Raw genomic sequence first — 25,722 nt, forward strand, 5'->3', positions numbered from 1 at the left:
GGCCGCGGCGGACATGGGAAATGTAGTCCGGGGCCGCCCGCCCCGCCGGGCTCTCCGGGCCGGGGGAGGGTCTCGGAGCGAGCCCCGAGCCGGGCATCCCCCCCGGCACCCCCCGACTTCCCCCCGGCATCCCTGGGCGTGGCCCGGCATCCCCCCGGCATCCCTCAGCCTCCCCCGACATGGCCTCGGCCTCACCTGGCGTGGCCCCGGCATCCCCCTGGCACGCCCAGCGTCACCTGGCATCCCCTCGGGTCCCGTGACGCGGCCCCAGCGCCGCTCCGGCATCCCCCGCATCCGCCCGACATCACCTCGGTGTCCCTCGGCACGGCCCCGCATCCCCGGCATCCCCCGGCACGTCCCGGGGCAGCTCCCCGAGCTCCCGCAGCCCTTGCAGCCCCCGGCATCTCCGGGCATCTCCTGGGACAGCCCCCGCTCCCACCCCGCACCCCCATCCCCGCTGTCCAGCCCCTGGGGCTCGCCCCCCCGGCACTGGGGCAGGTTTGGAGAGCCCGGACAGAGCAGCCCGGGAGCCCCGGGCAGGGCAGCAGGAGCCGGTCACAGCCGGGACACCCCTCTGCACAGGGATGGCGCTGACGGAGCCGGGCTCCTGCTGCAGGAACCCGAAGCCTCTGCTGGTGCCCAGTGTGGGCCCTTCCCTCCCTGGGATGCTGCTGCTGCCCCGCACGGCTCTCTCAGGATCTGGGAATGTTTGAGAGCCAGGCACTCCTGGCATCTCCCCTGGCACCAGCTGCTGCAGGCTCAGCACTCCTCTCCCCGATTTTCCATTCTAAATTGCACCATGACTGCGGGATGGAAAAGGCAGATATTTTATGGTGTCCGGGGGTGGGAAGAGAGTTCTGGCTGCTTTGAAGAGGGACGGGGAGCAGCGCGGCTCGGAGCCGTGGTTCCCAGCACGGTGCCCCCAAGATGTTCCTTCCAGGGGCACAGGAAGGGTGACACTGGCGGACAGCACCGAGCAAATCCCCGTAGCACACAGGGACACAGAAACGCTGCCCAGCTCCCCCCGGCCCAGAGGCAGCTCCAAATCCCCATCAGGGCGGGTCCTCTCCGCCCTCAGCAGCGCCGCGCTGCCAACAAGGTCAGGCCGAGAGCCTCTGGCTCCCTCGCACGGCGACAGAGCTGTCCCCTCCCGTCCATCCCAGCACCTCGGGGCCGCTGAACCTCCAAGATGCGATCGCGGCGGCCCAGATGGGTCAAAGCCAATTAACGTCAGGGCAGCGAATTTCAGCGCAAAGCGTGTGACAGAGCAGCGCCGGCGGGAGCAGCGCTGGCCCAGCCGCGGGGATAGAGCAGGCTCCTCCTGCCCGCACCATGCCTCCAGCCCCGCTCCCTCCCTCCTGCTCCTCCTGCTCCCTCCTGCCCGCACCGTCCCTCCTGCCCCTCCTGCCCTGCATTCCCCCCTCCTGTCCAGCACCATCCATCACTCCTGCCCTCACCCTCCCTCCTGCCCTCACCCTCCCTCCTGCCCTCACCCTCCCTCTTGTCCTCACCCTCCTGTCCTCACCCTCCTGTCCTCACCCTCCCTCCTGTCCCGCACCCTCCCTCTTGTCCTCACCCTCCCTCTTGTCCTCACCCTCCCTCCAGCCCCGCACCCTCCCTCCTGCCCCTCCTGCTCCCCGGACACGCCACCAGCTGCTGTCCCAGCCCCCCGGCCTCTCCTCAGGCTGGGCACCGTGGGGTGCAGGCAGCAGGAGCCTCAGCCCGGCCGTGCTGCTGCCACCCCAGCAGCCCAGGGTGCTCTCCCAGCACAAGGGAGCTCATGGCCTTCCACAGGCTGATAAGCTCCCTGAGAGAGGCTTTAATCACATTTCCCTGTTTGCTGCTCCAGGAGACAGAGATAATGAAGGGTGGGATGGAAGCGGTGTCTGTGCAATCCCTGCAGCAGGAAAATGGGGAAAGGGAGGAGGGGAGCAGGGGGTGCAGCTGGGGAGCTGCTCCCACCCCTTATCCCTAGTGGGGAACAAGAGACCACCAGCAAACCCCTGCTCTGTCCTGGCTGAGCTGTGCTGGAGCACGAGCCTTCAACCTCTGCAGGATCCCATCCCATCCCATCCCATCCCATCCCATCCCATCCCATCCCATCCCATCCCATCCCATCCCATCCCATCCCATCCCATCCCATCCCATCCCATCCCATCCCATCCCAGGGGGCACCAGGCTGTGCACTCCGTGTTTCAGTCCCTGTGCACTGTGAGTTACCCCGCAGCAGGCAGGAGTCAATTCCCTGGCAGCGCGGCTCTCTGCCCGTGCCGCAGCATCCCCTGCTCCCCTCTCCCGGCTGGAGCTGCCATCTGCCACCTGGCCCAGCCGTGCCCGTGGCACCGGTGACAGATGGCACCGGAGCTGCCCCGCTCGGCCCGGGGCTGTGCCTGCTCCCTGCCTGCCCCAAGGCTCCCTGCCTGCCCCAGGGCTCCCTGCCCTGTCCCCAAAGCTCCCTGCCCTGTCCCCAGGGGCTCCATCTCTGGGAGGGCGGACCCGGCCCGTGAGAGGAGCGGCAGAGCCGGCAGAGCCTCTCGTCCCCCCGCCGTCCTGTGAGCGGTTTGTGGGGTCGCACAGGGCACACCGAGCCCCCCTGAAGTCCTACAGGTTTGTAGGGTCGCACACCGAGCCTCACCCTGCCCGCCGGGGCTCCCGGCCCAGCCCCCAGAGCTGGCACTGGACACAGAAATGAGGAAGGTTCTGGCATTCCCGGCCCTGGAGCAGCTCCCGGTGCCACCGGCAGGGACGCGGGGCCATGCCCGATGCCCAGCCCCGTGCCCAGCCCGGTGCCCAGCCCCGTGCCCAGCCCAGTGCCCAGCCCGGTGCCCAGCCCGGTGCCCAGCCCCGTGCCCAGCCCAGTGCCCAGCCCAGTGCCCAGCCTGGCGCCCAGCCCAGTGCCCGGCCCGGTGCCCAGCCCAGTGCCTAGCCCGGTGCCCAGCCCCGTGCCCAGCCCAGTGCCCAGCCCGGTGCCCAGCCCTGTGTCCAGCCTGGTGCCCAGCCCCGTGCCCAGCCCAGTGCCCAGCCCGGTGCCCAGCCTGGTGTCCAGCCTGGTGCCCAGCCCGGTGCCCAGCCCGGTGCCCAGCCCGGTGCCCAGCCTGGTGTCCAGCCCGGTGCCCAGCCCCGTGCCCAGCCCAGTGCCCAGCCCGGTGCCCAGCCCGGTGCCCAGCCCCGTGCCCAGCCCAGTGCCCAGCCCGGTGCCCAGCCCGGTGCCCAGCCCCGTGCCCAGCCCAGTGCCCGGCCCGGTGCCCGGCCCGGTGCCCAGCCCGGTGCCCAGCCTGGTGCCCAGCCCCGTGTCCAGCCCAGTGCCTAGCCCGGTGCCCAGCCCGGTGCCCAGCCCGGTGCCCAGCCCGGTGCCCAGCCTGGTGTCCAGCCCAGTGCCCAGCCCGGTGCCCAGCCCAGTGCCCAGCCCAGTGCCCAGCTCGGTGCCCAGCCCCGTGCCCAGCCCGGTGCCCAGCCCCGTGCCCAGCCCAGTGCCCAGCCCGGTGCCCAGCCCGGTGCCCAGCCCAGTGCCCAGCCCGGTGCCCAGCCCGGTGCCCAGCCCCGTGCCCAGCCCAGTGCCCAGCCCAGTGCCCAGCCTGGCGCCCAGCCCCGTGCCCGGCCCGGTGCCCAGCCCAGTGCCTAGCCCGGTGCCCAGCCCCGTGCCCAGCCCAGTGCCCAGCCCGGTGCCCAGCCTGGTGTCCAGCCTGGTGCCCAGCCCGGTGCCCAGCCCGGTGCCCAGCCTGGTGTCCAGCCCGGTGCCCAGCCCCGTGCCCAGCCCAGTGCCCAGCCCAGTGCCCAGCCCGGTGCCCAGCCCGGTGCCCAGCCCCGTGCCCAGCCCAGTGCCCAGCCCGGTGCCCGGCCCGGTGCCCAGCCCGGTGCCCAGCCCGGTGCCCAGCCCCGTGTCCAGCCCAGTGCCTAGCCCGGTGCCCAGCCCGGTGCCCAGCCCGGTGCCCAGCCCGGTGCCCAGCCTGGTGTCCAGCCCAGTGCCCAGCCCGGTGCCCAGCCCAGTGCCCAGCCTAGTGCCCAGCTCGGTGCCCAGCCCCGTGCCCAGCCCGGTTCCCAGCCCGGTGCCCAGCCCGGTGCCCAGCTCGGTGCCCAGCTCGGTGCCCAGCCCGGTGCCCAGCCTGGTGTCCAGCCCGGTGCCCAGCCCCGTGCCCAGCCCAGTGCCCAGCCCAGTGCCCAGCCCGGTGCCCAGCCCGGTGCCCAGCCCGGTGCCCAGCCCAGTGCCCAGCCCGGTGCCCAGCCCGGTTCCCAGCCCGGTGCCCAGCCCAGTGCCCAGCCCGGTGCCCAGCCCGGTTCCCAGCCCTGTGCCCAGCCCGGTGCCCAGCCCGGCTCCCCCGGTGCTGCCCCTCTCTCCGGAGCTGATGGGGAGGGTGTGAGCATCACCCCCACCAGCGTGGAGCGCTGATTTGCCCTCATTGAATGGACGCATTTCAATGAGGTTTATGGATGTGATAAATACACAAACGGGGAGCAGAGGAGCCCCGCGTCCGGGTAAGGGCCTGGGCTTTTGGCCAGTCATCAGAGGAGAAGGGGGCATTTCTTCTGCTCTCTGTAATTATTGCAGGAAGGTGAGCAGCAGGACAGGAAGGTTTCAGGGCAGGGCAGCTGCTCCAAGGAATCCCTTGTATTCCACATCCTTGGGTGATTTCCCGGCAGCTCCCTGACATTGTCTGGGATCCATCCCACCCCCAGGGACACGGGAGTGTGGCAAGGCTCGGCTCATTTCCATGAGCACAGGGCAAAGTTTGCCCTCTCCAAACACAGCTTAGGAATAGAGCTGTGTTTATGGAGAGGTGGGAGCAGGGCCCGGGTCCTGTGAGGGCTCAGGGAGAGCTGCAGGCTCCTTTCCTGGAATTGCACCCATAATCCAGACCCACCACAAGCCCCTGCTGCAGCCAGCCTTGCTCTCCGGGCAATTACAGCAGGGATAAATGAATGAATGCTGGCTAATTAAGCAATTAATTACTGCAGGCTCTATGGGCAGTGCCTGGTGCAGCTGCAAAGCTCCCAGAGCCACCCTTCCCTCCTCACACCCGTGACCCCTCAGATGGGCAGCAGGGGAAGCAGGGGGGGTCGGAAATTGAAATGCTGTCGGCAAGTTTAATTATCTCTTCATCATTTGTCACCCCGGGCACTGGGGATGGATCGCTCCCTGCCCTGGATTTCTGGATTTCTGCCTGGGGGCAGAGGGGCTGTGCCCGCGGGCATGACCCGCTCCAGCGGGGCATTTCTGAATGTGAGCACATCCCTGGCATCCCGCTGGCCTCGCACCGGGTCAGTGACCCCGGGCATCCTGCCTTGGTGGGCACGGCTCCGGGGGGGAGGGATCCTGGCTGCCTGTCCCTGATTAACCATCACCCTTCCCATGCCTGTTCCCAATGCCAGGATCGTGCTCTGCTGTGCTGTGCCACCCCTGTACACATCACTGCTGCTGCTGCTCCATCACAATTAAAACCAGCAGCCGGTGTGTGATGATATTTATTGAGGGAAAGTGAGGATTGCTTCATCTTCCTCTTGAATTACGTCTTCCTGCTTGGGAAGAGCGGACACAGAATGTCCTGGCTGCCTCACACCCACAGGACATCCCACCCCTGGTGTCCCACAGGGCTCCCAGAGACCCCTGAGATGTTTCATGAACCCGGAGAAATGTGCTGGTTTAGCTGGGATGTGGAGCTGGAGGAAGGAAGGGACAGCGCTCCTGTGCTGAGCCCCAGAGGGTGCAAGGCTGGACCCACAGAGCCCAGAGCCCCACTCAGTGCCCAGGGCTGTCACCAGAGCTGGGACATCAGTGGGATGACAGCCCCAGGGCTGTGACAGGGGCGCTGGCATCACGCTGCCCTGCAGCTCCCTGGCAGCCAGCAGGGTGACACTGATGACAAATGACACTGGGCCTGCAATTACAGCCAGGCTGTGCTCAGCCAGCGCTGCTGCATTATTGAGAGCAACCAAAAATACTCCCAGCTCAGCCATTAAGGGGTCTGGGCCTCATGGCGAGCGGCTGCCAGGGCTGCCTCAGCCTGGGCTGGCAGAGGGGACAGCCTGGATTGTGCTGGAGGTGTTCACACATCCTCCACCCCAACAGGGATGGGGCCCTGGGGGAGCAGAGCACCTCGGAGGGTTTGGGATGCCCTTGGGAAAGTGGCACTAGGACAGCATCCCTTGCCTTGGTGTCATTGCCACCCCTGAGCCTGGCTGCTCCAGGGGAGTGCCCCAGGTCAGGCTCCTCTCTGCCAGCACCACAGAATTCCCTCTGCTGAGGGGCTCCTTCCTCCGCAGGGACCAGCATGGACCTGAACCTCCTCCCTGTTCTCCCCCAGGAGGAATGCCATCCCTTCCTGGGAGCTGCCCTGTGCCCAGCTCGCTCAGCCCAGCCGTGGGGTGGCTGTGCCTGTGCCTGATGTGCTCATGTGCAGCCAGATGTGCAGCTGCTTAGAGCAAGATGCACAGGGAGGCGTTAACCCACACCTCCGATAACCACATCACCTTGGGCTGATGTTCCTCCAAAGCCCGAGAGGAGCCCTAAAAGACACCAGAAAAAAAAATGTTTTTTTCTATTTTCTGATCCATTTTCCACCAGGAAGGAGTTCGATGGAACACTGTAAGCCCACAGGCGTGTGGCCAGGCACAATGTCCCCTCTGCCAGAACAGCCTCTCCTGGGTCATTGCCCTGGTGAGCAGGGCAGTGACCCACAGGGCAGCGACAGCGGGACATGAAAGGCTGGGCCGGGACAGTGACAGTGCCATCTTCTCCTGCCGCGTGCCGCAGCACGGGAGCAGCGGCCAAAGGTGACTCAGCGGCACGGGCAGGGACAGTCCTGCCGCCCCAGGGCTCCGCGGGGTCACCGAGCTCCCGGTGCCCAGGAGGGCTCCGAGCCCCTGTCCCAGCTCGGCGGGGCCACAGCAGCGCCTCTGGTCCCCGAGCAGCCCCGAGTCCCCGGAGCTCTGCACGGCCGTGCTGCACAGAGCAGGGAGGGCACACACGGCCGCCTCTGCTCCGCTCTCCGTGCACTTTCCCCCCCGGAATTCCTTCGTTTCTTTCCCCGCTCGGCAGCGCGGTGAGGATGGACGCTGAGCTGCTCGCCACTCCGCTCTTCCTCCTCCTCCTCCTCTCCGTCCTGTGGCTCCTGGTCTGGCGGAGTGACCCCAGGAGGAGCCAGCTGCCTCCTGGCCCAGCCCCGTGGCCCATCCTGGGCAACCTGTGGCAGAAGGATGTGCTGCCCCTCTACAGGCACTATGAGAAGGTAAGGGACAAGGGACAAGGGACGAGTGGCCGTGCTGGACCCATCTGCAGGACAGACAGCGGGAAAGTCCCGTGCCAAAATAAAAGGGGAGTCCCACGAGTGACTCTTCCTACCTTTCTTTTCTCTTCTTCCCTCCCTCATCTCCTGCTCTACCAGAATTGCCTAAATCCCTTCTGCTGGGGCAGAATCAGCCCTGTTATTGAAGCCTTTCTCGTGTAAGGCACCCACATGGTGACAATGCCCCTCGAGGGCTGCAGTGCTGCTCCTGTCCAGAGCTGATCCTGGAGGTGATGCTCTGAATCCCCAAAGGGGCACTGGGATAAAACCCACAGGGACAGGACAGGGAGAGGGAGAGGGAGAGGGAGAGGGAGAGGGAGAGGGACAGGGACAGGGCTGGGACAGGGACAGGGACAGGGACAGGGACAGGGACTGGGACAGGGACAGGGACAGGGACAGGGACAGGGACAGGGACAGGGATAGGGACAGGGACAGGGATAGGGACAGGGACAGGGACAGGGACAAGGACAGGGATAGGGACAGGGACAGGGACAGGGACTGGGACAGGGACAGGGACTGGGACAGGGATAGGGACAGGGACTGGGACTGGGACTGGGACTGGGACAGGGACAGGGATAGGGATAGGGACAGGGACAAGGACAGGGATAGGGAAGGGCTGGGACAGGGACAGGGACAGGGACAGGGACAGGGATAGGGATGGGCTGGGACAGGGACAGGGACAGGGACAGGGACAGGGACAGGGACAGGGACGGGGACAGGGATAGGGATGGGCTGGGACAGGGACAGGGACAGGGATAGGGAAGGGCTGGGACAGGGACAGGGACACGGACAGGGACGGGGACAAGGATAGGGACAGGGATAGGGACAGGACAAGGACAGGGATGGGCTGGGAGTGGGATAAAGTCATGTCTTTGAGGGAGGCGTTTCCCCTCCCTGCTGGGCATTCACCTGTGCTGTGGGCTCCAGTCCCGGTCTGAAATGAAGTCAATGAACTGGTGTGGGACCCTGGCTGACAGAGCTGCCCATCCCCAGCTCAGCAGCACCTACGGCCCCATCTTCACCGTGTGGCTGGGGCTGAAGCCGGTGGTGGTGCTCTGCGGGTACGAGGTGGTGAAGGACGCCCTGGTGGGACACTCTGAGGAGTTTGGGGGCAGACCCTCCATCCCCCTCCTGATGCAGCTCTCCAAAAACTATGGTGAGTGCCTGGGCCTCTCCTGGATCCATCTGGGTGAGCAGATGGCCACACCTCTAGCCCAGGGAAGGGCTCAGCACCCAAGAGCTCAAACACCTATTTCCTGCTCCACAAGACCCTTAAATTCCTATGACAAGGGCAAGGACAATATTAACTCCAGCTAGGCAGTTCCAGCTCTGTTCTGAGCTGCTGCAGAGGTCCTCATCCTTTCATGGACACTGTGCACAGCCGTATCATCCCCTGGCTCATTGCTCTGCTGCTCCTCAGAGCAGGGTTCCCACTCCTGGGGAGCAGCAGGGAGGCCAGGGGCTGATCTCCTCCCTGTCCCTCCAGGATTTGTCTCTGACGATGACAAGAAGTGGCGGGAGCTGCGGAGGTTCACGCTCAGCACCCTGCGGGACTTTGGCATGGGGAAGAGCTCCATGTCCCAGAAGGTGCAGCAGGAGGCTCAGCACCTGGTGGAGCTGCTGGCAAAGCTCAAAGGTGACGTGGTTCCTGGCCCTGCTGGCCCTGTGGCAGGCAGAGGACACACTAGAGCCCCGTGGGACATGTGGGGCCCCAAGCTTTTTGCAGGGTCTGGCGTGGGTGATCCATGAAGGGAAGGGCTGAGATCCAGCCCCACCCCACACAGGAACTGCAGGGATGTGCTACAGGCACGGCTGAGGGGCCAGGAGGGAGATCCTGCTCTGAACCAGTGCAGGGAGGGCCCAAACCGAGGAGCATTCCCTGCTGGAAGAGCAGGAATGGGGAACAGACCTGTGTGGACTGGGAACACCCAGCTGGGACACTGCCCTCGGGCTTATCAGGGTGATTTCCTCCTCTCCAGCAACACCCAGCTCCTGTCAACACATCTCCTGGGGCTTCCTGCAGGGGCCTGTGCCTCCCTCAGTCCAAGCTCTGGCAGGGGAGGTGGGTGGGTGGATGGATGGATGGATGGATGGATGGATGGATGGATGGATGGATGGATGGATGGATGATGGATGGATGGATGGATGGATGGATGGATGGATGGATGGATGGATGATGGATGGATGGATGGATGGACGGATGGATGGATGATGGATGGATGGATGGATGGATGGATGGATGGATGGATGGATGGATGGACGGGCGGATGGATGGATGGACGGACGGATGGATGGATGGATGGATGGATGGATGATGGATGGATGGATGGATGGATGGATGGATGGATGGATGGATGGATGATGGATGGATGGATGGATGGACGGATGGATGGATGGATGGATGGATGGATGGATGGATGATGGATGGATGGATGATGGGTGGATGATGGATGATGGATGATGGATGATGGATGGATGGATGGATGGACGGATGGATGGATGGATGGATGGATGGCTGGATGGATGGATGGATGGATGGATGGAGGAGCCCCCAGCTCAGGAGGGCTCTTTGCTGCGCCTGCCAGGCCCCACAGATCAGCCAGGGTTCAAAACAGGGGCTCGGAGCGGGGGGAAGGGGTGTTTTCTGTCTTGAAGGAGATGACTTTTGGTGCCTTTCTGGTGACTTTTGGTGCTTTTCTCACCCCTGGTGGCTGCAGGCAATGCCTTTGAGCCCATGACCATGTTCAGACACGCCGTGTCCAACGTGATCTGCTCCGTGGTGTTTGGGAGCCGCTACAGCTACAGCGACGCGGCGTTCCTGGAGCTGCTCAACGCCGTGGGGAACTACGTCAGCTTCTTCCTGTCCCCTGTGGCCAAGGTGGGAGCCTGCTGTGCTCAGCAGCCCCTGCCTGCTGCCCCAGGGGCTGAGGGTGATCCCTGCCTTTGGGGGGCAGCATGGCTGTGAGGGATGGGTGGGGAACGTGTGTCCCCTCCCTGTGCCACAGGTGTACAACACCTTCCCCAGCATCATGGACCTTTGGGGGGGCAGCGTGGCTGTGAGGGATGGGTGGGGAACCTGAGCCGTGCTGTGCCCCCTCCCTGTGCCACAGGTGTACAACACCTTCCCCAGCATCATGGACCGGCTGCCGGGGCCACACAAGAAGGTTCTGGCTGACTGCCAGAAGCTGAAGGACCACATCCAGGAGAAGGTGCAGTTCCACCAGCTGACTCTGGACTCCAGCTGCCCCCGGGACTACATTGACTGTTTCCTGATCAGAGCAGAGAAGGTAGAGGGGGGGCTGCCCTCCAGCCTGGCTGCACCCTGCAGGATCACCCAGACAACCCTGAGCCCCTCCCCACCACACCTTGCAGGAGAAGGGCAGCCCAGAGACCATGTACAGCCACGAAGACCTGATCATGTCAGTGTTCAACCTCTTCGGGGCCGGGACGGTGACAACCAGCAACACCTTGGTGTTCTTCCTGCTGATGCTGGCAAAGCACCCCCACATCCAAGGTACAGCAGCAAACACAGCTGCTCCTGTGCCCGGGGTGCTTGTGAGGCAGAGGGTCCCAGCCCTGGATGGTCCTGTTTGGGGCAGACCCGAATCATCCTGTGGATCACCCGAGGGTGGGAGCTGTTAGACACAGACTCCCACAGGCCAGGGGATCCTGGTGCTCCTCCTGCGCTCCATCCCTGCCCGTGCAGATGGCCCTGGACCATGTGGGAGATGCTCTGAGCTTGCCTGGTGCAGGGAGGGATGAGGGCAGAGACTGTTCTGGGCTTTACAAGGGATTAGGGCAGGCTGCTCCCCCTCTAGCCCACCCCTGCGTTTAGGAGGCCAGTAAGAAACTGGGGAGGTTGCAGAGCAGGCACCCACCCCCTGCTGTCCCCAGCCAAGGTCCAGGAGGAGATCGATGCCGTGGTGGGCTCTGGCCGTGCCCCCAGCACGGAGGACAAGCTGAGGATGCCCTACACCAACGCCGTGATCCACGAGCTGCAGCGCTTCCACAAGACCCGCATCGAGAACTTCCCGCGCATGGCGACGCAGGACGTGCTGTTCAGGGGCTACACCATCCCCAAGGTACCGGGCTGGCCCTGGGGAGAGGGGCCAGGGGGTTTCAAGGCCATTTGCCTTTGTCCTTGCACTGTTTGCTCACGTCTGGGGGCCCTGGGTGTTTCCCAATCCCGGTAGCAATGACCTCTCAGAGGGGAGTAGAGGCACATGAGTGTCTGCCTGTCCTGCCCACTGCCCGGGGCCCTTCCTTGCCCATCCTGGAACACAGCTCTTCCCCCCGTGGAGCCGTGCAGGGCTGCGGGGCTGGAGCAGGAGCCCAGCCTGGGGTGGGGTCAGGCCAGAGCCCCCAGCCCTCGGCAGAGGTGGGGACGGCCACCCCTCCTGTCTGACCACGAGCACTGTGCACAAAACCCACCCTGAGGGAACAGCTCCTGCCTTCGGGTTTGGGGCAGTGTGAGAGGCTTTAACAGAAATCCACAGGAATAACTCAACAATTTGTGTCCCATGAGCTGCACAGAGGCTGGCAGGACCATGGGGACCATGGGAACACCAGAGCCCCATGTCATTTGTCCCAGTGGCACAGAGCCACCAATGGGAACCTGCTTGGGTACTGGGGTGCACACCCAGCCTCCCCCGTGTTCCCTGGATGCTCCCCCCTGACTAAACCACCCCAGCAGAGCCCAGGCAGGGCACTGATGTCCCATCCCTGCCCCATCCCTCTCCCACAGGGCACTCCTGTCATTCCGGTCCTTTCCTCTGTGCATTCGGACCCAACCCAGTGGGAGAACCCCAAGAAAGTGGACCCCACACACTTCCTGGATGAGAAGGGCGAGTTCAGGAAGCGCGAGGCCTTCATGGCATTCTCAGCAGGTCAGCACTGCCCCACCCTGCCAGCTCCATGCCCAGGAGTGCCAGCATGGGCACCGAGTGGCACCACAGTCCCCATGGGTGCCTGCCCACCCTGCTGTCCCCTCACTCCCCATGGGTGCCTGCCCACCCTGCTGTCCCCTGGTACCCCCGGGCTGCCTGCCCACCCTGCTGTCCCCTTGTTTCCCCCTCTCTCGTGCCCAGGGAAGAGGATGTGCCCGGGGGAGGCGCTGGCCCGCATTGAGCTCTTCCTGTTCCTCACCACGCTGCTGCAGAGCTTCACCTTCCAGCTGGCCACGGAGCACAGGGAGCTGGATCTGTTCTCCCTGTGGCTCGAGATCGAGAGGAGGGCGATCCCCGGCAAGTTCTTCGCTCTGCCACGCCCAGTGTCCCCCTAAGCTGGGAGAGCAGGACCAGGGAAGGCTCTCCAGGTGCCTCCACCCCTGCCCCGCAGCGAGCCCTGTGGCCACGAGGGCACAGCCACCACAGCAGGGACACTTTGGGCTCAGAGCTTCTCCTCTGAGAACTGTCGGGCGCCTGTGCCACCAGCTCCATGAGAGGCCTGCTCCCAGCCCTTCCCTCCCCATGCCAGGAACATGAGGAAGGTGGCACTGCTTCTCCTCCCCATCCCATCCCATCCCATCCCATCCCATCCCATCCCATCCCATCCCATCCCATCCCATCCCATCCCATCCCATCCCATCCCATCCCATCCCCATCCCATCCCATCCCATCCCATCCCATCCCATCCCATCCCATCCCATCCCATCCCATCCCATCCCATCCCATCCCATCCCATCCCATCCCATCCCATCCCATCCCATTATCCCATCCCATCCCATCCCATCCCCTGTCTGAGCTCCTCGTGGCAGGGCTGTCTGGGGCTCCTGGCCAGGCAGGGGCTCCCTCAGTTTGGTGAAGGATTCAGAGCAATAAAAATCACCATCACAACAGGATGCTGGTGTTTACAAGAACACTTGTGGTGCCTCTTGCATCTGGTTCTTCCCAGCACAAGCCTCCCAGATGCAGGATTTCAGCTCCATGGCTCTTCCTGGGGTGCCTTCACCTTTCCCAGAACAGCTCGAGCCAGAAAATCACCCAGGCATCAATCCAATGTCCCTGCCATGGCAGGGACACGTCCCACTGTCCCAGGGACACCTCCCACTGTCCCAGGCTGCTCCAGCCCCAGTGTCCAGCCTGGCCTTGGGCACTGCCAAGGATCCAGGGGCAGCCCCAGCTGCTCTGGGCACCCTCACAGAGAAATTTCTGCCAAGTGTCCCATCTAACCCTGCCCTGTAGCAGTTGGAAGTCACTCCCTTTGACCTGTCACTTCAGTTCTTTGTCCCAAGTCCCTCTCAGCTCTCTTGGAGCCCCTTGAGGTTCTGGAGAGGGCTATAAGGTCTCCCTGGAGTCTCTTCTCCAGGCTGAACAATTCCAGTTCTCTCACCTTCCAAAAACACAGCCTTGCTATCTCGTTGCTGGGCTGTGCTTCTCTGATTCCTGCACACCAATATTTAACTGCAGGAATTGCCCTCAGGAGCCAGCCCAGCTCCGTGTGCAGCTCTGGGTCACCCTGGGGGTCCTGAGGGGAGCAGGCAGGGTGGGCTGTGCTCCCAGCCTGCGGTGAGGGTGCTGAGGGTTGTTGTGTCAGCACTGGGGCTTGGGGACCCTGCAAAGCCTGGGATTTCAGGGTATGGGGGAAATTGGGGTTCCCAGGGGTCTCAGAGCTGGTTTTGGTGGAATTTGCCTTGCTGGGGTGCTCCTGCAAGCATGGAGAGGGGACAGCAGGGACCCTGCCCTGGGTGGGGTGGCTGTGCCCTGCTGCAGGGAGGTGGCATCAGGACCCAGTTAATTCTGGGGTGCCTTGTCCCAAATGATGCATGAGCCAGCCTTTACTCTGACTCTGAGTGCATTTGTGACCTTTGCATGACTAAATCAGCTCTTTTATTAATCTGGGGAAGCTCAGGCAGGCAGAGCTCAGGTGTGTGACCAAAGCCTTTGCTCAGCCTCTGCTGGAGCCCTGGGTCAGCACTGTGCTGTGAGCTGGGTGACCTCTGGGCCCCTGTGTGTAAAGCCAAACTCGGGTTTGGAACCAAACAGGCGTCCAAAGGCCACCCGTGCTCTGCTTCCCGGGGCGTTCCAAGCCACTCGTGCCACTGCCCGGCCCAGCAGTGCTCGGGGCTGGCACGGTGCCCGGGGCTGGCATGGTGCCCTGCTCTCAGCGCAGGTGCCCATGCCGGGGGGCTGCTGGCATCCCCTGGCACTCTGACATCCCCCAACATCCCCTGGAACTCCAATATCCCCTGGCACCCCAATATTCCCTGGCACTTGCCTTCACCCTGACGTCCCCCATCACCCCGACATCCCCTGGCACCCCAGCATCCCTCGCCATGCCCCGTCCCCGCCCGTGCCCGGCTGTGCCCGCTGCGGGGCTGTGCCCGCGGCTCCCGGCAGCCTCACGGGGCGGTTGGAGGGTCCGGTAACTGCCGCGGCGGGGCCGGGGCCGGCGGAGGGGAGCCCCGGGCAGGCGAGGGTGAGGAGGGTGAGGAATCCCCTCCTTTCCTTCTGAATGTCACAGCTCCGGCCGTACTCGTGCTGCTGGAAATGGAGCGGCTGAAGGCAGGAGCTTCCCCCGGCTCTCAGCAAAGCGGTGCCATGTCCTTGGCACGAGTGGCCCTGCTGTGTCCCCTGGGGCTGTCACCTTCCCTGTCCATCCCCTGGGGCTGTCACCTCCCGTGCTGATCCCTGGGGCTGTCACCTCCCATGCTGTTGTTCCCCTGGGGCTGTCACCTCCTGTGCTGATCCTGGGGCTGTCACCTCCCGTGCTCATCCCTGGGGCTGTCACCTCCTGTGCTGATCCTGGGGCTGTCACCTCCCGTGCTCATCCCTGGGGCTGTCACCTCCCGTGCCATCCCCTGGGGCTGTCACCTCCCGTGCTGTTTCCTGGGGGCTGTCACCTCCCGTGTCCATCCCCTGGGGCTGTCACCTTCCCTGTCTATCCCCTGGGGCTGTCACCTCCCGTGCTGTTTCCTGGGGGCTGTCACCTCCCGTGTCCATCCCCTGGGGCTGTCACCTTCCCTGTCTATCCCCTGGGGCTGTCACCTCCTGTGCCCATCCCCTGGGGCTGTCACCTTCCCTGTCCATCCCCTGGGGCTGTCACCTCCCGTGCTGATCCCCTGGGGCTGTCACCTCCCGTGTCCATCCCCTGGGGGCTGCCTCTGTCCTGTCCTGCTGAGCAGGAGCGCTCCCAGCGCTTTCCTGTCGCTTGCACAGAGCCAAAGTGAGGAGTTTCAAACCACGCAGCCCTCCCAGGGCGCTGCTGGCAGCGGTGCTGTCCGTGGCACCAAAACTGGAGCTCTTCAGCACTGTAAATTCCCTGTTTTCCAGTGGCCGAGCACCAGAACGTGCCTTTGGCCCCAAGGCACTGAGTGCCCTGCCAGGAAGGTCCTGACGCAGGGGCCAGCTCACCTTTGTCCCCAGCTGGTGCAGATGTCACCATGGCTCCCGCGTCGCTCCCGCCAGGCTCTGATGGCAGCCAGCCCAAGGACTTCACCCGTGCCCTGCCATTCCAGCTGTCCATGGCCATCCTGGGTAAAGCTGCTCTGATTGTCCAGGGCTTTCCCCTAAGGGGAAGGAAAGGTTTCCAGAGGGGATCAGCCAACCTGTCCCTTGAACTTGCCAGGGCTTTTGGATCAGAAATCCCTGGATGCCTGCTCTGCTGTGAATGATCACTGGGCGTTCCTGGTCAGGCGGGTCCGGGAGGACAAGGCGTGTCAGAACACGGTCCCGAAGAACCTCCTGCAGATGCAGGTGGGACACCTGGGCTCCTGCCATCATTATGCACTTTAAAACCAGGGGGTTGGGTGCTGCCCAAGCTGTTAAATGGGAACTCCTGTACCAGAGGCTGCAACCCAACTCTGCCCTGGCCCTTCCACCTCCAGAGCAAAGCCAGGTGACATTTCACACTGTCACAAGAATAGCTTTTAGTCTCCTTTAGAGAGCCTGAGACTCTAAAAATGCATCCAAGCATTCTTCAGGACAGCAGATTTGGTCACAATGAAAATTTCCAGAGGTGGGGGAGGTTGGGCAGAGCTACAACAGCTCCCAGGGCAGCTCAGGAATGAGCTCCACGTGCTCCACACAGGGCAAGGGAAATGCAAGGGGTCTGTGAGGAGCTGGGGGCCATGGCTGGAACACAGCAGTGCAGAACTCTGGGACAGGCCTGGCCTGGCCAGCAGGACCTGCCACAGAGTGAGGTGTGAAGGAGCCTCCCCCAAGAGACAGTCTGGACTCAGCTCTGTGCTGACCTTCACAAAAGGCTTCAGGGAAGGTTTCACAGGCTAAAAACGAATCTTGAGTGTTGACTGAGGTGTTTTGAGAGCCTCCCATCTCAGTGGGTTTGGATTCTGAATCAACCGAGTGCCTGCCAAAGATGAGATGAGCTCAAAATTTTGCTGCTTATTAAAAGCTTAAGACTAGAGTGTGGAAAAAAATGATAAAAAGCAATTATTTTTCACCAGAAGTTAAACTTGAGGTGGATAGAGTGCTCAATGTAAGCCAGGTCTCAATGAGAAGGCAGAGTGTGCAGCTCAGCCTTGCAGGGAGCCCCAGCATCCGAGGGGAGCAGCAGCACACCCTGCCAGCGTGGGCTCTGCAGTGACTCCCGCCTCTCTTGGTTTATTCCAGGAGTTGTGTCCTAGAAAAACCATGCCAAACTATGCTAAAAGAGTCGAGGTGCAAATTCCCCAGCTAAACGATGAGGGTGAGGTCACTGAAGTGAAGGACAAGGAGCAGAAGAAGAGGCGTAAATCCAAGGTTTGTTGGATGCTGCATGTCAGTGTTTGGGGAGGAGAGAGACAGCTCGTGGGAGACAGCACAGGGAATTTGGAATTGCTTTGTTCTTTCCCACTCCTGCCTTTGGATTTCCCCATCCTGAACAGTTCATAGGGACCAGGGCTTGCTCAGCACCTTCCCACAAGGGAGGGAGTTGGGGAGACATTCCCAAACTTCTGCCTCATCCCCGTGTGTCCCCAGCCATCCTGGGGCCAGGGCTCTCTTCCCTCAGAATAAAGGGTGCAGCTCTTGGGGCTTCCATTTATGCCACAGAACACAGCCTGGGAACAACCCTGGACTAAGCAGGGTCTTGCTGCACTCTGGTTTTCCTTACTCTGGGCTCATCCCTAGAGCTGCTAGGTTCGATACTATGGAATAATGCTGCATTCTTGCCTCTCTGAGTTACTTTTCCTTATTTCTCTTGCCATCAGACAGAGGATTTGGGTCTGCAGGAAGCCTATCGGGAACTGAAAACTGACAAGATCGAGCTGGAAGAGAGGAATGTCTTCTGTGGCCCCTACAAGACCCGTGTCCTCATGGAGCAGTGAGTAGAGTGCCCAGCTGCAGGGCCAAGAGCAGCTCTAGGAAAGCTGTTCCATTCCCTGTGATCCTCCTCCTGGATGGTTGAAGGGTCCCTCAGCATCAGTATTAAGAAATCTCCATTTTTTAAATAAAGATACCAAGATAAGCTGTTTCTAAAGGAATAAGGGTTGGTGATCCATGGTGTATCCCAAGGGATGTGGGGCTGGGAGGAGCCCTCCCCGCTCTGCCCACCCTGATACAAAGGGGGATGTGCAGATTTAGGGGCTGTGGTGGTGCCCTGCAAAGGATTCACCAGCAGAGCTCTGCCCACATGCCCAGCTGAAGGCAGGGCAGTACTGAGCCAGGCCTGCAGCTGGCTAAACTCACCCAGGCATTGTCCCTGGCAGGTGTGACAGGACAAGGACAGCCCACTACAGCGGCGGGCACTGGGTGGCTGCTGGCAGCAGGAGGCTGAGGCTGCTCCGAGTGCCGGCAGGAAAGGAGGAGCTGCTGCTGCCCGGCCACGCCGGGCTCATCAGAGCCCTGTGCCTGCGTGAGGACAGAGGGATCCTGCTCAGCAGTGCCAGCCTGGAGCTCAGCATCAGGTGAGCTGGGACAGAGGGATCCTGCTCAGCAGCACCAGCCTGGAGCTCAGCATCAGGTGAGCAGGGACAAAGGGATCCTGCCCAGCAGCGCCAGCCTGGAGCTCAGCATCAGGTGAGCTGGGACAGAGGGATCCTGCCCAGCAGCGCCAGCCTGGAGCTCAGCATCAGGTGAGCTGGGACAGAGGGATCCTGCTCAGCAGCACCAGCCTGGAGCTCAGCATCAGGTGAGCTGGGACAGAGGGATCCTGCTGAGCAGCGCCAGCCTGGAGCTCAGCATCAGGTGAGCTGGGACAGAGGGATCCTGCTGAGCAGCGCCAGCCTGGAGCTCAGCATCAGGTGAGCTGGGACTGTGCCAGGACACCCAGCCTGCCACAGTGATGGGAGAGGGAAGGACAGGGGCAAACGTTAATGCTGAGCCTGACCTGACCGCTGCAAGTGCTCTGACACCTCAGTGGAACAGCTCCTGATTTTAACCTGGTGTGGGGAGCAGAGTTGGGCACGTTAAATAGGAAATAATAATGGAACCACATGGAAGGAACCTAAAGTTCTCCTCTCTGCAGGTGCTGGAATATTCACAGTGGGGCCTGTGTGAGAACCTTCACGGGTCACTATGCGACCATCAGCTGCCTGCATTCCCACCAGGAGTACCTGGTGTCAGGAGCTGGGGATGGCATGGTGAAAGGTGAGAGAGGGGAGCACTGGGAGCTGGGGATGGCATGGGGAAAGGTGAGGGACAGGAGCTGGGGATGGCATGGGGAAAGGAGAACTGGGAGCTGGGGATGGCAATGGTGAAAGGTGAGGGACAGGAGCACTGGGAGCTGGGGATGGCAATGGTGAAAGGGGAGGGACAGGAGCACTGGGAGCCCCCAGCCAGAGGGAATCACTGCAGAACCATGGGCAGGGGGCTGGGGACAGTGGCACACTGGGGACACTGCACACACAGTCTCTGATTGTGTCAGGGACTAAATTCTCATTATTTCTGCTTTTATTCAGAATTAATGGCTTTGTGGCTGTAATGCCATCCCAACTCTTGGGCAAGTGGCATCACCTTTCAGCTTGGCCAGATGTTTCCTTATAGAATAAAGGTGGAAAAGATGTGCTTTTTCTGGACTTCATATTTAAATTGTTTGCCATGCAATTATGGTTTTTAAGCCAACACTCAGCTCCTCACAGAGCTGCAGGTACAAGGTGTGACTGTAATCCAATAGTATTTTTAATGCATGTTGTACTCCCAAAACTCATCACTGGCACAGATACATTTTTAATTCTCCTTGCTGCCCCAGCAGTGTGGAGCCTGGAGAGTGGGAAATGCCTCAGGACCCTGATGCACAGCAGCCCTGTGGGGGCAGTGAGGATGGACGGGACCCACGTGGTCAGTGGGGGCCACCGAGGGCTGGTGAAGGTCTGGAGTGCTGAGACAGGGGCTCTGATCAAGGTGAGTTTCCTCTGGGGTGGATAATTCTGTGCTAAATGGTCACAACTCTCTGCTAGTTCATCACAGGTTTTTGCATTTGCCAAAGACTTTCTAAAAAAGAAAATAATCCCATGTAATAAAGATGGGAAAGGGATGTAATTCCACGGCAGGAGCTCAGCAGCAGCACCAAGCCCAGAACATTTCAGTGACTATAAAACAATCACAGTTATCCATGGTGGGCACTGGTACAATACCACCATAAAACCATGTCAGGCTGGTGTCCTGAAAGCCATGGGACACCTCAGACAGATTTACATCCCCATTACTGATTGTGTTGCACCTTCTGTTTTTACTTTGCAGACATTAGAGAGGCACCAAGGCCCAGTTCTCTGCTTGTCCTTTGACCAGTGGCACCTCGTCACAGGGGGCAGTGATGGATATGCCCTGGGATGGAGCATGTTGGGAAAATTCAAGAGATGCCTGATGGCTTTCTTCCATCCCAAGTAGGAATCAGATGTGTTTCAAGCTGTATTCAACAGTGGACTGAAATTATAAAGAAAAAGCACCCCTTACAGGACCAGAAAATGCCTTAATTACCATTCTGAGGATTTGAAATATCCCCACTTGCACCAATCTTTATCTCAAAGGCTCTGTCAGGCACCCTGTGGTCACAAGTAGCATTTTCAGTTAAGACCTGGAACAAGCTGAAATGCAGACCCACAACCCTTTATCACAACCAGGCATGGCTAAAGGCAGACAGAGCACGGTCCAGTATTGCAAGGATCCCTCGCTGTGTGCCACAGGGTGTCACATCACCTGGGCAGGAATAGAGGTGGCCCAGTTTCATGCTGACCAACTGCGTGTTACGCCATCCTCTCAGACTTGAATTGTATCTAGAACTGTGAAAACTGGAGAGTTGTATGGTTTCATTGATTTTCCTGGACATAAAACTGAAATTTCAAATGCAGCAGATGGCCACGGCCATATGGTTGCTATGGGGAGCATGGAATCACAGAATCCCAGGATGGTTTGGGTTGGAAGGGACCTTAAAGACCACCTCATTCCAACCCCCTGCCATGGCAGGGACACCTTCCAGTGGGGGATGCACTGGGCTGTTGGTTTGGACATGGAGTGATCCGGGAGGTCTCTGTCAGACCTTTGCAATGCCCTGATCAGCTCCTCAGCGCAGGCTGACGCTGCAGCCAGAGCTCTGCTTCCCCTGCAGGCTGAAGGAGCTCGCTGACCATTTCTCCCTGTGCAAGCACCATGGAAGTGCCAACTGGCCTGGTGTGTTTTCAGGGAAGTGCTGTCCCTGGAGTTCCTGTACCTCCGAGTGCTCAGTGGCTGTGCTGATGGATGCATTCGGATATTCAGCTTCCTGACTGGCACCTGCCTCCGCGTGCTGGAGCCCGGCGGCAGCGGGGACCCCGTGTCTGCTCTCTGTGTCACAGGAAACAGGTGGGTGACAGCCGCTGCCAGCAGGCTCTGGCCCAGATTTTATGGATTACACTGAAATTTAAGGAACTGTGTGTTTTTCCTTCTCGCAAATAACTTTTAAAGGGCTCCACTATTTAACTGCTTCAATAACCTGCTTTAGTTCACAGTGGCTGAAAAGATTTCCTTAGTCTCTTCAGCAATGTACAATTTCCTGTTTCTCTACTGAAAATACAGACCAGCTGAAGATACAGACCAACTGTAAAGCTGAATTCAGAAATTCTCAGGAGGTTGTAGAATCAAGCCAATACCTGACAGTCCCTGCCTGTTCCCTGACCTACAGCCTTTTTGTAAAGGCCAATAATGAGAAATCCTTCCAGGTTCATTCACTTTTGCACCTCTAACTAAAGGTGGCTCCCAGTTACTGCGGAAGCAATGGGTAAAACATTGCTGTGGTTTGAGTGCTGGGTTGGCCACGCTCTAAAACACAGCAATAAATGGGCAGCTATGAAGAAATTAATGCCATCCCAACCAGACCAGCACAGCCCTTCCATCCTCACTTAGACGTCCCTGACAATATGGTATTCATAGTTAGGTACTTCCATCCTTCAGCACTACTCTGATCTGGCTCTGTCCACTGCTGGAAATTTTCATCCCAATTATTTTAAAATTAATTTTGCCATGGAGCTGAATGAAAAGAGCACCAGAGACTCACACAGAGCACAAGTTAAACTGTGCAGTGTCTGATTGATGGGGTCAATTGCTGCTGCTCTTTCCAGGACAGATGCTGATCTCGGATCTGCTGGAGGCCCTGGGGTTTGTCTTGTACAGGAGCCCCTCAGGCAGGACCTGCTGTGTCTGTGATTGCTGTGCTTTCAGGGCTCTCCCCTCCCTCCTGCAGGGTGGTGACCAACTCCCCCAGCAGGCTGCTGCTGCTCCAGTTCGAGGAGGTGGTGTGGGACTATTCCCTGCCCGCTGACAGAGAGGTGCCGAAGCAGGACAGGAGGTCCCAGAAGGGGAAGCGCCAGGGAACCAGTGCAGAGTCGCAGCGAGCTCCAGACAAGTCCCCAAAATCTCGCCAGAGACCAAAGAGCCATGGAAGACCCAAAAGTATCACACTGAGCTTCTTCTTCTCTGGCTTTTCTAAACTGAGTTACAAACCAAGAAGCCACTGCCTCCAGCCCAGGCAATATTCAGACCCTCTGCTGTTGTCAAGAGCAGATGTGCTGTTCCATTTCAATGGTTCTGTCATTTTCTAGGCTTCCGTGGAACCTTTCTGCCTTTTTACAAGGGTTTGGTGTAACTTCAACACATTTTTCAAGACAGGCACTGTCATTTTCCAACTGAGTAAGACAGAAATCAGTAGTAGTATTCATATTCGCACAGCTGGTGGGCTTGGAAACACGCTGCTGATTCAGGGCTTGAATTATTCATTGCAAACACCCGGGAAAGTGAGAGAACACCTACATTCAGGGTCTGCCATCACTGGGAAAGGCAACTGCCCAGAAACAGGCACCTTTTCAATTGTAACACAGTGATGTTGTTTTTAGTCAGAGCTATTCAATGCAGTGTGATGACAAATCCTCCAGCCACAAACTGAGTATTGCAGATGAAGTGATGGGCTGGGAAAAGGTTCCTGCTGTCCAGGCCAGCAGATGCCAACTGATGCTCTGCTTGGTAAAAGACAGGACCCAGGGAATGGTGGAGCTGGGCCAGGGAGGGTCAGGCTGAGATCAGGAAAGGTTCTTCCCCAGAGGGTGCTGGCACTGCCCAGGCTCCCCAGGGAATGGGCACGGCCCCGAGGCTGCCAGAGCTGCAGGGGCCTTTGCACAGCGCTGCCGGGGATGCCCAGGGTGGGATTGCTGGGCAGGGCCAGGGGCTGCACTGGATGATCCCAGTGGGTCCCTCCCAACTCAGTTATTCTGTGATTCTCTGACTCTGTGCTCTGCAGTGTGTGGGAACGCCTCTCAACCCCACATGTGTTGCTTTGTTTCTGGCTACAGGTGGTGAAGCTGAACATGGCTCTGCTTCCCCTGCAGCTGAGGAGGCAGAGGCCACTGTGGAGTGCGAGCTGCCCCAGAGAGACCCAAGGAGTCCCATGTCCCCCGACAAGTTCCTGCTGACCATCGGCACGCTGCAGAGCTCCCGCAGGGCCGGCGCTGGCAGCCGCAGCCCCAGCCTGCTCTCTGCCAGGGCCAGGGCGGCCCAGCAGCAGCAGCAGCGCCCCGGGCAGCTGCCGGTGCCCAGGACGGCCCTGCAGCACCAGGAGGAGCGGGCAGCCCAGCTCCGGCGTGCCAGGCTGCACAGCCATTCGCTGGCTGTGACAAAAACCTCAACTCCCTTTGAAACCAAACTGCTGCGGCTCAGGCTGGAGAACTCTCTGCACAGCCCCGCTGTGAAATCCTCCATCCCTGCTCCCCGTGTTGTACGTTCCAAGCTCTGTGGCTCGCTGGGAAAAAGGAGAACTCCCAGTGGCCGTGGGAAAGACACTCCTGGTCCCAAAGACAGGCATCAGCTCATCAATCTCTGCGCAGCTTCTTCAGAGCTGATCCAACCAACGCCTGGCACGGCTGCAGAGATGAGGAATGGAGGTCCCGGGAGAATAAAGCCCTCCTGTACCCACACTTCCCGCAGGGACAGTGGGCTCAGGCTCCTGACAGCAGAGCAGGAGCTGCACGAGGCAGCTGTGGCAGCTCAGCAGCAGGCACAGCAGGCAAAGCCCACGGAACACAAAGACAGAGCCAGAAGGAAAGCCTGGCTGAGGAAAATTAAAGGCCTACCTGTGGATTCTTTTACTGGGGAGAGGAAAACACCTGCTCCAGAACTTGGGCATAACACATTTATCTGAGGTGATCCCCAGGTCCAGTCAACAGCCACGACCTGGGGTTCTGGGGTCCAGCTGAGTCTGCCATGTGGCTTTAAGTATAAAATACAGATATATTCATTTATATACATTTAAGTATGTTTAGTTTATTTAAGTATACTCTCTGTGGTTTTAAAAACCAGTATAAAACATTTCCCCACTGTAAGTTTTTCTAAGAAATACTGTTGGTATATTCAGCCATTCGTCAAGGCAGTAAATGGACTGAGCCCTCTCCTGGATTTAACTCCCTAAACCTGCTGTCGTTACCAACATGGCACTGTCTGACACCAACACAGCTCAGGATGGGCTCAATCCTGTGAGAACAATAATAAAAACTTCTTATCAAAACTTTTGTGGATTGATTACGGTGTAGAAGCCGAAGATATGTGGACTGAAATCCAATGGATCAGTGGCACGAAGTCTGCTTAGCAGGCCGGTAACTGGGGTTGATGCTGGGTCTGATTTTGTTTAACATCATCATTAATTAATGCCCCAGGCCATGGGCAGGGTGCCCTGAGGTGTCTGTCACTGACCCCAGAGAGGTGCTGCCATCCCGAGGGACCCGGCCAGGCTGGACAGAGCTGAGGGAACCCTGGGGAGGTTCAGCAGGGAAGCTCCAGTGCTGCCCTGGGGAGGAACAGCTGCTGTGGAAAGCAGCTTAGACTTTATGTCTATGAAATGCAAAATGGGGTAAGGGGGTCAATCTCCCCATTTCTGCAGATAAATGCCTACATGTACTTGATTGCGGAAGGTTTCCTGTCCATGGCAGGGGGATGGAACTGGATAGTCTTTAGGGTTTCTTCCAACCCCAACTACTCTGTCATTTTGTGGTTTCCAATAATGCTGAGAACTTAATAGGACGACAAAGCCTTTCTAGTATTTGAAAAACGCTATTTATCTAGCTTTGAGTGGCTGGGCGTACCAAAAATCTGTTGTATCAGAGATTTGAGAGAGGCCAGTTCTGCCCATGGTCATGCCAAGGGGCTTTCAGCAGCTGTTCTGGTTTGAAATTAAACTCTCTGAAACTGTCCCCACAGTGGGGCTGTGATTAGCGTTGGTTTGTTTAATTCAATGCCACCTCGGACTCGCAGACGCTGGGATGAAGCCAGCGAAAGTGACCGCGGGGAGGCTGCAGCTGGCGCGGCACAGGGACCGAGCCGCGGGGCGGCCGTGCCGGGCAGGATGGAGAGATGGATGATGGCAGTTCCTCCCAGGGAACGGGGATAAACCCACCCTGCCGCGGCACAGGGACCGAGCCGCGGGGCAGCCGTGCCGGGCAGGATGGAGAGATGGATGATGGCAGTTCCGCCACACGATGGCAGTTCCTCCCAAGGAACGAGGATAAATCCACCCTGCCGCGGCCATGGAACCGTGCCACGGGGCAGCCGTGCCGGCAGGACGGAGCGATGGATGATGGCAGCTCCTCCCAGGGAATGAGGATAAATCTACCCGGCTGCGGCCAAGGAACCGCGCCACAGCCCGCGGGAAACGCGTCCCTCAATAAAGGCCGCTGAAAAAACACCATGGAAGGGCTGGTTCCTTTTTGGCCATGACGACGTGAGGAGGATCACAGGGCTGTGTTCAGCTGGGAGTCCGTACATCAGCACCTCCCTGCAGCTGTAGGCGCTCAGGCGCTAGCACCCCGGATTCCCCCGGGACCTTCCGGCGGTGCCGGTTCCCCGGGATCTCCCCACTCCCTTCAGGCCGTGCCGGTTCTCCGGGATCCCTTCAGGATCCCCCGGATCCCTTCAGCCGGTGCCGGTCCCTCAGGGTCCCCCCGGCCCCCTCAGGTGGTGCCGGTGCCGGATCCCGGGATGCCCCCGCTCCCCTGAGGGCCCCTCAGGGTCCCCCCGGGCCCCCCCGCTGCCCTCAGGGCCGTTGGCGGGAG

General features: G+C 60.2%; 2 protein-coding genes across 2 annotated transcripts; both read left to right on the top strand.

Annotated features, from left to right (window-relative positions):
• The first annotated feature begins 13 nt into the window (after nt 1–13).
• On the top strand, nt 14–12,561 carry LOC131092423 (cytochrome P450 2C5-like). The gene is made up of 11 exons (XM_058039102.1): nt 14–498; nt 6,300–6,401; nt 7,034–7,223; nt 8,274–8,436; nt 8,767–8,916; nt 9,998–10,158; nt 10,391–10,567; nt 10,653–10,794; nt 11,175–11,362; nt 12,025–12,166; nt 12,368–12,561. Exons 1-11 carry the CDS (start codon nt 14–16, stop codon nt 12,559–12,561), a joined length of 2,094 nt encoding a protein of 697 aa, XP_057895085.1.
• Nucleotides 12,562–15,660: 3,099 nt separating this feature from the next.
• Nucleotides 15,661–23,819, top strand: LOC131092425 (F-box/WD repeat-containing protein 10-like). The gene is made up of 11 exons (XM_058039103.1): nt 15,661–15,754; nt 15,846–15,973; nt 16,850–16,978; nt 17,428–17,540; nt 17,926–18,123; nt 18,684–18,805; nt 19,410–19,558; nt 19,898–20,040; nt 20,837–20,995; nt 21,873–22,081; nt 22,975–23,819. Exons 1-11 carry the CDS (start codon nt 15,661–15,663, stop codon nt 23,817–23,819), a joined length of 2,289 nt encoding a protein of 762 aa, XP_057895086.1.
• The last annotated feature ends 1,903 nt before the right edge of the window (nt 23,820–25,722 follow it).

The sequence above is a fragment of the Melospiza georgiana genome, chromosome 21 (assembly GCF_028018845.1).
Source record: "Melospiza georgiana isolate bMelGeo1 chromosome 21, bMelGeo1.pri, whole genome shotgun sequence".
NCBI classification, from domain to species: Eukaryota; Metazoa; Chordata; class Aves; order Passeriformes; family Passerellidae; genus Melospiza; species Melospiza georgiana.

What these genes read in the sequence shown, in the direction of transcription:
- LOC131092423 (XM_058039102.1), top strand. Translation starts at nt 14, where the DNA reads ATGGGAAATGTAGTCCGGGGCCGCCCGCCCCGCCGGGCTCTCCGGGCC. An exon ending in CCCCCCCGGCACTGGGGCAG is followed by an intron (nt 499 to 6,299) that starts GTTTGGAGAGCC and finishes GTTCTCCCCCAG; the next exon opens with GAGGAATGCCATCCCTTCCT. An exon ending in GTGCTCATGTGCAGCCAGAT is followed by an intron (nt 6,402 to 7,033) that starts GTGCAGCTGCTT and finishes CCCGCTCGGCAG; the next exon opens with CGCGGTGAGGATGGACGCTG.
- LOC131092425 (XM_058039103.1), top strand. Translation starts at nt 15,661, where the DNA reads ATGGCTCCCGCGTCGCTCCCGCCAGGCTCTGATGGCAGCCAGCCCAAG. An exon ending in AGCCTGGAGCTCAGCATCAG is followed by an intron (nt 18,124 to 18,683) that starts GTGAGCTGGGAC and finishes TCCTCTCTGCAG; the next exon opens with GTGCTGGAATATTCACAGTG. An exon ending in AGACAGGGGCTCTGATCAAG is followed by an intron (nt 19,559 to 19,897) that starts GTGAGTTTCCTC and finishes TTTACTTTGCAG; the next exon opens with ACATTAGAGAGGCACCAAGG.